This window comes from Podarcis erhardii, assembly GCF_964252035.2.
Source record: "Podarcis erhardii genome assembly, chromosome: Z".
Taxonomy (NCBI): Eukaryota; Metazoa; Chordata; class Lepidosauria; order Squamata; family Lacertidae; genus Podarcis; species Podarcis erhardii.
The window spans coordinates 33,651,204-33,663,518 of record NC_138504.1 but is presented as its reverse complement, the minus strand read 5'-3'; the positions used below and the strand labels follow the sequence as shown (position 1 = coordinate 33,663,518).

The window sequence follows — 12,315 nt, the reverse complement described above, 5'->3', positions numbered from 1 at the left end:
ATGCGTGACATGCAAAAGGAATCACTTCTTCATGCAGTGTATAGTTAAAACTATGGTGTTTGCTCCTACAATACGCAGTGAGGACTAGCGACATTTGGATGGCTTTAAAAGAGGATTTGATGAATTTATGTTGGATAAGGTGACCAGTGGCCACTAGCCATGGTGGCAATGCTTTACCTCCACAGTTGAAGGCACTAATACTTCTGAATGCCAATGGCTGGAAAACACACTGTGGGGAGAGGGCTGTTGTAATGCAGGACACTTGGCTTGGTGGGCATTTGATATGGAAGGGGTCATAGGTTCTCATGTGTTTGTAAGTTGGAGTGTAGTTGTCATTAAAAAAAAATGTTATCCCATATATTAATCTTGGATGGCTTTAAATGTGGATCTAATTATCCTGGAGGGCTTTAAAATAGGATTGGACAAATTCATGGAGGGGAATACTATAGCAGGCTACTAGCCGTGATTGTCCATGGTTTGAGGCAGCAATACTTCTGAATCCCAGTTGCTGGAAGCCACAGGGTGGCAGAAAGCGCTTGTATTTGCGTCCTGCTTGCAGGTGGGTTGCCCATCAGGGCATCTGGTTGGTGACTGTGATGTCTTATGTTCTTAATCCCCCTGCTATGAAATACTATATTAGGGAGAAAGGTCAGAAAAAACTCCGCGGCAGAATGGGGTTGCAACTTGGGAGTTTTTCTGTAACTTACCAGTGTCTCATTTTCCATTGGCTTAAGCTACCCTGCAAGGTAGTTTCTCTGGTCAAGTGAGCCAGGACCAGTGTTAGGAGAAACTCAGATATATAAGCTAATCACCGCGTGGAATCTTAAACCTAGGATATGATCGCCATGGAATGTGTAGATGCCATTTTTCTTGAATAGGCCTTCTCTTCTTTTTCTTCCTACTACTACCACTACTACTACCATTACTAATATTACTACTACTTTCATTTCTATTGTTACTTCCATTTCTATACTGCTTTACATTTTAAAGGAAAAAATTCTCAAAGCAGTTTGCAACACATTAAAACATGGATAAAACAATCCAGAATAAAACTAACCTAAGCTTCAATGAAAATATTTCAGATCCTTCTCTAAGTGACATTTTTGCTTTCCCCGTATTTAGGTCTGCTTAATTTATATAGCTGCCCCATAGCAGAAGTACTCTAGGAAGCCTGTGTGGTGTATTGGTTAGAGTGTTGGACCAAGACCTGGCAGATCAGGGTTCAAATCCCCACTCAGTTATGAAACTCACTGGGTGATCTGAGGCCAATTGCAGCCTCTTAACCTACCTAACATGGTTGTTGTAGGGATTAAATGAGGAGGGAGTGAGCCTTGTACTTATTAGAGAAAAAAGTGAGATGTAAATGCAATAAATAAGCTCTTGCACTTACCCACTTAAGAAAGCTGGAGGGGTCAGCCAGATGGAGACATCGGTCACCAACCCGGCAACCAGAGATCTGCCCATGGCCATGACTGGATCCGCGCCAGTTGCAAAATGTGCCTGGCACCTGGGGAGTTTGTAACACTGGCCAGGACCGTGTCCATCTTAGGCTTGGGATGTGAAGGAAAGAGCAGGATAGGGGTACCCTTGCAGAGCTTTGGGGGGTGATGCTCTCAGCTTTGCTTCACTCTCCCCCCCCCCCCCCGCCGCCTTAGCTAAATACAGGCACTCAAAGAACTGTTTCCCCACCTTCCTGCACATCCTGTGTTTCTGCCCTGCCTGCAAGAGGCAAGCTCTCCCAAGCATCCTTCTCTGCATTGCCCTAAGCACCAAGCGAAGCTGTCGTGCTTGATCTGTGGAGTTATTCAAGGACTTGCACGTGCAGCTGCTGGAAATGTCAAACTCTTCTCTCAGGAAGGTGATGGACAGAAGGGTGTTTGGAAGGAAGTGTGGAGGGCCCCAGAAAACAAAACAAGAATATATATGATGGGAGGGTGATGTCAGGTCTTAGGTGGCATGTCAAATATGGAACAAGGTTGGCTGTAAGCAGAGCCTTGCCTGGGCCAGACTTAAGAGCCTGCCTAACACAGCATCCTTATCCCTTCAATTGCCAATCAGAATGCAAGAAGCTGCTTTGTATCGAACCCGATCATTGGTTCATCTAGAACAGTGCTGCCTACACTGACTGGCAGTGGCTCTCCTGGATTTCAGGCAGGGAGTTTCTTTCCCATCCCTACCTGGAGATGCTGCTGGGAATTGATTCTGGGACCATCTTTATGCAAAGCAGATGTTCTTAACCACTGAGCCATGATGCTTCCATTCTATGTCTGCAAAGGCTTTATGATCTGGTTTTCAGAGGTTCCATCAGGTGGAGAACATCAGGCCTGAGGACCAGACATGGCTTTGTGGCCCTCTCTTTTCTGGCCCTTGGGACTCTCCAAGCCACACACCCTCACCGGCCTTCTGCTGCCCCTTCTGGGGTGCCTTTGGTGGCTGAAATGTGTCCTTGTGTCAGGAGTATGCCCATTGTTTGCCTGGAAGGAGAAAGATGTACCATATTTGTCACTCTATAAGACACACCCAACCATAAGACGCACCTAGTTTTTAGAGGAGGGAAACAAGAAAAAAAATATTCTGAATCTGCGCAGCGCCTCTCCAGCAAAGCGGGAGGAGAAACGGAAGGGGCTTTGTTTCTCCTCCTGCTTCGCTGAAGGGGCTCTGCGCAGCTTTCCCTCTCCGCGCAGCGCCTTTCCAGCGAAGTGAAGTCAGAACAGCAGGAGGGATCGCTGCGTAGCAAAAGCAGCGATCCCACTTGCTGTTCTGGTTTCGCCGCGCGAAGCCTCTTCAGGGCAGAGGGAGTGTTCCTCCTGTTGCCCTGAAGAGGCTTCGCACGGCTATCCCAGAAGTCAGAACAGCAAGAGGGATCGCTACTTTCGCTACACAGAGATCCCTCTTGCTGTTCTGGCTTCAGCAATAGCTGCGCAGCCTGCATTTGATCCATAAGATGCGCAAATATTTCCCCTTACTTTTTAGGAGGGAAAAAGTGCATCTTATAGAGTGGAAAATACGGTATGTAAAGTGTTGGGGTGGCGAGGGATAAAAACTTTTGGCTTTTGCATTGCCATAATGTACAGTTAACATCAGAATTGCAGGTGAAAAAGTGAGGAAAAGATGCTTGGTGTTTATAAAATTATGCATGGCATGGAGGAAGCTTTTCTCCCTCTCTCAGTGTCCAAAGAAAGTGAATGTTTGAAGATTCCAGGGAAATAAATGAACATACTAAATGAACGTGGTTAAACTCTGGAACTGCCACAGGAGGCATTGATGGCTACCAACTTGGATGGCTTTAAAAGAGGCTTAGATTAGATGGGGCATTGGCCTGATCCAGTAGGCACTTCTTGTGTTTTCATGTGCCACTGCAAGGAGGGGTTGTCATGTGGAGCAAAAACAGGATTTATGTTTGGGCTTGTTCTTAAGCCTGTGGGGTAAATGCTTAATTCCTCCCTCCCCCCCCCACCCCAATAGTGATGCTTCAGTCTGTGTGGGAGACATGCGGTTGCTCAGTAAGTATGTTCAGAGTGGGGAAGCGGGTGTTTGTGAGTGAAGTGCAGTCTGCTTATGCTCAGAAGCACTGTCTTTATTCAGCTATTGTTGTTTTTGTCTAAGGACGTTATGTTCTGGAATCCGCTGACAGATAAATGAGTGCAGGCATTCAAGCTTCAAAGATGTTGGTAAACAAGCCTAGGATCATTTGATGAAGGGCAGTACTGTATGTGGATTTCTTAAATAAACAAGTAAATGAAAATGCCACTGCATCCTGAAAATTGTATACCTGCAATTGCAAAATGCATGTACACTTCTGATATTCTTAATGCTGCAGTCATGTATTTACTTAAGAGCAAATCCTATCACATGAAGCAGTTGCTTACTTTGCAGGAAGCACACACAGGGTTATGGCATGAACATTTCGCAGAGAAATGTAGAAATGCATGCAGTCTGGAGCAAAAGAAGCAGAGTGAGCTGGTGGGCAGATTCATCCCGATGTGAGAAACTCGGATGGCTTTGCCCCACAGTCCTGAAATCGTCCCGTTTCCCTGGGTTTTTTTTTACGGATTGGTTGCACAGAACTAGAATTACGGTAGCCTATTCCCCCCATTTATCCTGGAATGACTCTCTCTTGGATTTGTGCTCTTGGAAGGAGGCGGTTGCACAATGACCCGTCCCTGAGTCGTCTTGCCATTGTTGCTCGCTGGCCTTTAGCAAATGAGTTGGGTGCAGGCACAGGGCTGTCCATGGCAGGCAGGCTGGTCTCAGAGGCAGCTGGTCTGGCATCTTGGGTGGAGAGAGGGAGGGAAGAGAAAGGGGCTAAGTGAACTGACAGCAACCCATGCCAATCTGGTGCCTTCCAGGCACTCTGGACTGTAACTCCCATCAGCTTCAGCCATCTCAACAGTACAACATGAGGGCCATGGTGAACAATTGTGCGTCCATTGTCCACAGCATTATATGACGCCGCTCGCTCTGGCTAGTGGGTTGTGTAGTCCATAATATCCAGTAGGGTGCCGTGTTGGGGAGAGACCCATTGCTGGGCCAGAAAAATATGGTTTTGTGTTACACACACACACACACACACACACACACGTATATGGGGCACTGCTGTGTGAAGTGCTTTCCCTCCTCTGTTCAGTCTAGGTGCTTCCTTGCACCCCTGCCTGCCCACTGCTTATCATGCTGCTACCTTTTGGTGACAATGTGAACTGCAGAGCATGACGACATCCTTCCATTTTTATGTATATAGGGAGATAGATCAATATAGATTTAATGTCTGCATTGTTTCATTCCTTCTACTCCTCCACTCATGACACACTCTTGTGCATTTTTCATATATAACACATCCTCTTATATGTTTGCGATGCATGCCGTCTGACTCACAAGGAAAGCCTTGTGGAGTGGGGATTTTCTCCCTGAAATAAAATATGCACAGAATTTCTAGTTTTAGGGAGGAGGGTCCGGGGCTCAGAGCTCATTACAGGCACGTGCTTGGCATATTGCAGGATCTGCCTGAGATTCCTCATGTGGTGGGGGATGGGGATAGTACGATTTTTTATTATTGTATTTATTTTATTTATTTATAACATGCAACCCCCACTGTTTAACCAAAAAAGGCTCCCAGGGTGACTTCCCAAGCTCAGTTTTAAGCATCCAATTTAAAAAGACACAGCATGCAAAGAAAAATGGAATGGGAGGGAAGAGGAAAATGCAAGCTGAAGTGGAAACTCTTAAAGTTGCAGTTCTTTAAAGTCACATCTGAAGTCTATGGTGATTCTGGCTGTCTTTTCACGCACGCACGCACGCACGCACACGCACACACACACCAGATCCCTAGAAGCAAAGCAGGTAACAACATGTAGGCTAGGAGGACAACTTGCCACACATTTTGTTTATTTATTACACCTACATCCCAGTTTTCCCTTCAGTGAGCTTAAGGTGACCTACATGGTTCTGCCCTTCCTCATATAATCCCCACAACAGCCCTGTGAAGTAGGTCAGGCTGAGAGACAGGGACTAGACCAAGGCCACTCAATGTTGATGAGATTAGCAGTGGGGTCTCCCAGGCCCCAGTCAGATGCTCTAACCAGTACACTACACTTGTAGAAGAAGAAGAAGAAGAGTTTGGATTTGATATCCCGCCTTTCACTCCCTTTAAGGAGTCTCAAAGCGGCTAACATTCTCCTTTCCCTTCCTCCCCCACAACAAACACTCTGTGAGGTGAGTGGGGCTGAGAGACTTCAAAGAAGTGTGACTGGCCCAAGGTCACCCAGCAGCTGCATGTGGAGGAGCGGAGACGTGAACCCGGTTCCCCAGATTACGAGGCTACCGCTCTTAACCACTACACCACACTTGTACCTTTAATAATGATGACTACCACTCAGTTTTTAAACATTTCTGTTGGTAAAACATACTGAGGCAAAGATTGTCATTAGTGCATATGGTTGATCTTTTGCAACTGGTTGATCTCAGGATCTCCCAAACCCCACGGAGGGAGTTCCTGTCAACTCCTTGAGCTTTTGTAGCAAGGGCGTGTGTCCTGATTCTGCCCAGCAAAGATTCTGGAAGAGGGGGAGAGGGAATGATGCCATAGCAAAGAAGCCTCTGGACCTCAAGCACCATGACCAGGCAGTGTCTACCTACCTTCTCTGAGCTCAATAAGATTATTTGCAGTACATAGCAGTCTTCTCTTTGACACCATTGGAAAATGGCTTGTCTGTTCTAGAAAGCTGTCCATAGGGACAGAGAATTCAGAGGGAAAATAACAGAGGCTTCTAAACAGCCACACTCCTGGGCTGAGTAAAAACTCATTCTAGGCATTGTATTTTTATGTTGTGAACCGCCCTGTGAATTTTGAATGAAGGGCGGCACACAAATTAAACAAACAAATAAAATAAACCCTTTGCAAGCTGGATAAACATTGTCAGACCCTGACCCCTGTTTTTCTTTTCTTTTCTGTTTTTAATGGATCATTTTTGACAGGTGAAGTGCCATGCTTTGTGGATGGCGCTTTCGGAAAATAATAATAATCCAGAATAATACTTTGGATAGTTATAATGTCAAACAGCAGCAGCAAGAGCAGGATCATTTACTACCGCGATGTTTCATTTCAAAATTTTTACTCTATTACAGGGATGGAGCACCATCCATCCCGGCCCACAAGACTCCCTGGAAGGCAGGAAGAACAAGGTATTATTCCCATTTCAATATTTCTAGACCAGCTGTTAAGCAGCAAAAGAGAATGTTTATATATCTGGAGGTGTAAAGATGAAACAAGCCCAGAGCTAAACCAGTTCTTTCTTCCTGGTTCCGCCAGGCCAGATTCTCCCCCCCCCCCATGGAACTTTTCCCCTTTCCAGTTTTGGAAACCTGATTAGCTTCAGATGCATAGAATCATAGAATTGTAGTGTTGGAAGGGACCTCCAGGGTCATCTAGTCCAACCCCCTGCAATGCAGGAATCTCAACTAAAGCATACACAACAGTTGGCCACCCAGCCTCTGCTTAAAAACTGCTACCACCTCCTGCAGGAGACCGTTCCACTGTCAAACAGCTCTTACTGCTTAGTCAGAATCTTCTTTCTTGCAACTTGAATCCATTGGTTGGGTTCTCCCTTCTGGAGCATTAGAAAACAATCTCCATCCTCCATGTGACAGCCCTTTTAGATATTTGAAGATGGCTATTGTATTACCTCTCGGATACAATTTTTGTTTTGTTTTGTTTGTTTAAAGTAAATGAATTCAGATTAAATGCCTCCCAACTGGACCAAGGAATCCTGACCTACCAGAGGTGGCCCAGAGGGAATCTGGAATTGTAGCGTTTAACTGATAAGTACAGAGTATTAGGGTGAGAGGCAGGGTACATGGGAATCCCTTCAAAGAGGAGGTGTCCCCTCTGATTTTGGAGGAAGGGTTATTTTAAAAGGTAAAGGGACCCCTGACCATTAGGTCCAGTCGTGGCCGACTCTGGGGTTGCGGCGCTCATCTCGCTTTATTGGCTGAGGGAGCCGGCGTACAGCTTCCGTGGCCAGCATGACTAAGCCGCTTCTGACGAACCAGAGCAGCACACGGAATTGCCGTTTACCTTCCCGCCGGAGCCGTACCTCTTTATTTATTTGCACTTTGATGTGCTTTCAAACTGCTAGATTGGCAGGAGCAGGGACCAAGCAATAGGAGCTCACCCCGTCACAGGGATTTGAACTGCCGACCTTCTGATCAGCAAGTCAAGGGTTATTTACTTGTTCATAATTTTTTTTTAAAAAAACCTGTAACACTCTTCAGCCAAAAAAAATTTAAAAATTAAAAAGTGGCTTACAAATCACTACAGACGAACGAAGCAGACCCCCAGCACCAGGACTGCAATCTGAAAAGATATGGTACAAAAGGAAAACATATGGAGTGGGAGGAGGAAATAAGCAAGCTCTGTCACAAGTCCTTTACCCCTCTTTTCCTGCATTATTTCACTGTGCATTTGCGGCATTGAAAAGAATTTGCAAAGCAACGCGTGCATATTTTTGTCCCATCATGCAAGCATACACAAAAGAACTTTGTAGGGTAATCTTACTGCTTGGTGGTACATCCCTGTCATTTTTTATTTATTTTTTTGCTGCTTATGAGTGCCGCCTTAATTAAAGGGCTATGTACAGATCATATTCATTGCCTGGAGGGTGCTAATGTCATCACGGTGCCTTCGCGAAGCTTCGAACTACTGTTGTCCCCAACTATTGGTGGCAATGATAAGTAGCCGCTGATTGCTGTATCCTCCATAAATTTGCCTTTCAGCGCCATCTGAATTGGATGGCCATCCTTTATGCCATATGTTAGCAGACACCATAGTTTATAATTCCTCGCTGCATGAAGAAGGACTTTCCTTTACTCTGTCTTGAGTCTTCCAACATTCAGCCTCACTGGATGCCTAGGAGTTATGGGAGAGGGAGAATAAAAAAAAATCTCTCTAGCCTCTTTCTCGACACCAAGGATTCTTTGGACTGCTGTCACCCCTGACTCTTGGAGGTAATGATGGGTGGATACAGTGGGTGGTGGTAGTTATAAGATGGAAAGGTGCCTCCGAAGGAAAGCCCTCTGGTGGAAGGGCTCTGGCGATTGGAAATCCTGGAAGCATTTTTCTATACGTAGAAGCCCAGCTCTGGTTGGGAAGGAGTGACAGACAGGAGTCAGGAACATCTGGGGGCAGTGCCATTGCAGAGAGAGCTTTGAGGGGTGAAAGGCAAATTTCTTTTGTAACTCTGAAGGGTCAATGCTGTTCCTCCACACCTCCCCACTTTCCAGGTTTTGCACGCAGCATTTGAAGAAAAAAGAAGCAGATTGCTTACTTATTTCCTAAAATTTATACTTCTTTGATTGCAGCAGCAGCAGCAGCAACAACAACAACCCTCAACATGGTTTACAAGAAGAATAAAACAATCAAATGATTAGTGGGGGAGAGAAGAGAATAGTTCAAAAAAATAAAACCAGCAATAGACTAAAACACAGCCATATATCTGGACGCACCTGTCTAAATCAGAATGTTTTTAGCAGGTGCTGGAAAGAATACAGTGAAGGCACCTGCCTGAGGTCAAGAATCAGGGAGTTTCAAAGTGTATTGGTGCTGCCACACTAAAATATCAAGTTCTTAAAGATGCAGAATGTGCCTGTTAATGCAAGTTCCACCAGTTGCATTGCTCCAGTCTGGTGTCCTAAGACCTATCTAAAATTTTATTTATTTACTGAATTTATAACCCACCTTTTCCTCCAAGGAGCTCCAGGGTGGTGCACCTGGTTCTTCCCCTTTCCTCAATTAATCCTCACAACAACCCTGTGAGGTAGGAGAGGTGGAGAGGCAGTAAATGGCCCAACGTCACTCAGTGAGTATTTTGGCCAAGCGGGGATTTGAACCGTGGTCTCTCCCAGGTCCTAGCCTGACACTGTAACCACTGTACCACCCTGGTTCTCCAGTTTGCATATGGTAGAAAGGAAGAATCATATATTGATAAAATGCATATGGTGTTAAGCAAGCGGTCAAATATTGGCATAATTTCCTTTGAAGGTCTGGAGGCATGGAAGGGACTACCTAGAGTGGATTTCCCCAGTGTGGTGCCTTCAGTATACTGTTGGGACCTCAACCCCCATCACCCTTCACATGTTGAGCATGAGGGGAGTCCAACAACATATGAAAGGCATCATGTTGGAGAAAATTTTCCTAGAGCTTAGGCCTCATGGTCTTAACAAGCTGGAGGACTTCCCGAACCCATCTCACTTCTGTCAGCGATTGTGCTGCAATTGGTGCAGAATTCTCCAGTGCAATTGCTAGTAGCAATTTCTGACAGGAGTGAGACCCTGTCAGCATATAACACCTGTTTTCAGAGATCTGCACTGGTTGTCGATTTGCTACTGGGCCAACTTCAAGGTGTTACTTTTAGTAGATGAAGTCCGTGGCAACTTGGGATCAGTATATCTGCAAGATCGCAGAACTGGCACTGTTACAGGTGTCAAATGAGACCCATTCCACATTTGTAATAACTCCATATTTTAGTGTGGCGGCAGTTATACTCTGGAACTCCCTGCCTCTTGACTCCACCAGCCAGGCAACCTTTGTTGTATTCAGGGCCTGCTAAAAACATTTTCTTTTAGGCAAGCCTACCTAGATAATTGGAAAATTGATGCCAGTTTTAATCTGTTCTTAGTTTATTGTTGTTTTAATTCTTCAAAAGTCTTAAAATGCCATAGTGGTTGACCGTTTTATTGTTTTGTAAACCGCTTTGAGGGATTTTTGATATTTTTTTTAAGTGCATAAACTTTATGACATGAATAAATAATAAAGGAACGAACAAATGCTTTTCTTGCTGGACTCCACCCACTGATCCATTTTCCTCCATATTTTTTCCTTCTTTTCTGCCTTTGTTGGCTCCACCCTCCTCCCCGCAGCTGTCCAAGAGGAGAGGCAGCGTGGGAAGGACCGCAATGAGAATGAGGTTGAATCCACGAGCAGCGCTAATGAGGACATGCCTGTGGAGAAGATTCTAGAAGCCGAACTTGCCGTTGAGCCAAAGACAGAGACATACATTGAGGCGAACATGGGCTTGAACCCCAATTCGGTAAGGAAAAGCACACCCCCATTGCTCTTTCCTTCTAGGCAAACTTTTTAAAAATGCAGTTAAGTCACCTTAAATCTGGTGTGGGGAATCTTTGGCCCTCCAGATGCTCATAGAATTGTAGAGTTGGCAGGGACCCAAAGGGTCATGTATTCCAACCCCGCTGCAATGGACCAATCACTGTTGATCTACAGCTCCCATCAGGCCCCAGCAAACATGGCTGATGGCTAGGGATGATGGGAGTTGTGCTTCTGGAATATCTGGAAGTCCACAAATGTATCCGACAAATGGTATCCGACAGATACCAAGACTAGAAGATGGTTCCACCAGCATCCGTTGGTCATGATATATACAAAGCCAGACTAAGAACATAAGCAGAGACTGCTGGATCAGGCAAAAGGGGGCCCATCTAGTCCAGCATCTTGTTTGCGCAGTGGCCAGCCAGATGCCTGTGGGAAACCAGCAAGCAGGATTTGAGCGCAAGAACAGCTCTTCCCCCTCCTATAGTTTCTATCAACTGGTATTCAGAAACATTGCTACCGTGGAGGCAGAGCACACCAACATGGCCAGAAGCCATTGAGAAGCCAGCCTCCATGGTCACCAGACACCTCAAACATCCCATTTGCAGCCCTTGTGAACCTTGATGAGTTGGGGTTCCTAATCCCCTGGAAAGTCTCTGAATGAAAAGAGAGCCCACACAGCTCATGTTTCCTTGAAAGGAGATGAGGAAAGCCGGTCTTTGGTTACCCCCAGCACCTGGGAGGCAGCAGTTATCAAGATTAAAAATACTTAGGGGAGGGGATGTAATGATCATCACTGCAAGCTTGTGGAGAGGGGTCTGGGGAGGCAAAATAAATATCTGCTTCTGGTCCCAGCCTGCTTTTAACAAATTGAATATGGCTTCCTGCATAATTCAGCATGTGTGGTCACAGTCTACGAAGATGCAGGCAGCATCTGTAAGTGGAGGTAGGAGACTCCTTGAAAGGTACCTAGAAGTGCCTCCTGTTGCAGATCAGTGTTTGTCCGCGAGGAAGATCAAATGCCTGGGTGGGGGAGAAATATCTCTTCCTTCCACCACCACCACCAGGATTACCACAACTGGGGGGGGGGGGAGAATAGGGAGGGTTTTGAGGAGCAAAGAATGGAACACATGAATATAGTTATATGACATATGTTACCTAACAACCCCCACCAGCTCCCAAAAGAGGTATCAGGTTGTCCATTGATATGAATGATTCTTCCAGCTTACCAATGCCAGGATGCTGGTGTTTTTTGAACGGCCGCTGACAAATATTTAATTATCACTTTGCTTTTATTGCTTTTATTGTCTTTATTTTATTTATTGCACTTACATCCCAACTTTTTCCACAGGGAGCTCAAGGTGAGATGTACACATTTCTCCCCATTTAATCCCCACAACAGCCCTGTGAGGTGGGTTAGGCTGAGAGGCAGCAGCTGCCCCCGAGTTCACACGCTGTGAGCTTCACAGCCAAAGGGGGGTTTGAACTTCACCAAGCTATCAAATGTCCAGCATATAATGTCCCCGGGGGCAGTACAAAACAAACTGTTTTGTACTGTTTGTTTTTAATCCACCACAGATGGTCATTTCCAGGAAAGAAATAGATATAGTCCAAGCCACAATGTTTAGGACAGCCATTTCCATTTTGCATTGGAAAGTTTAAGAGGGAGAAAACTGATTTATTTATTTATTATGTAAGGTGGCAAAGTGGGGATATGG

The 12,315-nt window shown here is 45.5% G+C and overlaps 1 protein-coding gene and 1 long non-coding RNA gene across 8 annotated transcripts in view; one reads left to right on the top strand and one right to left on the bottom strand.

Moving 5' to 3' along the window:
- Positions 1-12,315, bottom strand: part of LOC309333612 — a 150,185-nt gene that overhangs the window by 15,257 nt on the left and 122,613 nt on the right. The window lies entirely within an intron of this gene.
- RXRA (retinoid X receptor alpha) overlaps positions 1-12,315 on the top strand; it is a 131,597-nt gene that overhangs the window by 102,559 nt on the left and 16,723 nt on the right. For 5 of the 7 annotated variants that reach the window (XR_014152539.1, XM_081847133.1, XM_081847131.1 and 2 more), the window contains 2 exons: positions 6,622-6,678; positions 10,411-10,580. Coding sequence is in view for 6 of the 7 variants with exons in the window: in XM_081847133.1 (XP_081703259.1) it covers positions 6,622-6,678; positions 10,411-10,580 (227 nt within the window). In the remaining variant the exon portion in view is untranslated. The remainder of the gene's footprint in view (positions 1-6,621; positions 6,679-10,410; positions 10,581-12,315) is intronic. The other 2 variants (XM_081847132.1, XM_081847135.1) reach the window with 1 other exon arrangement.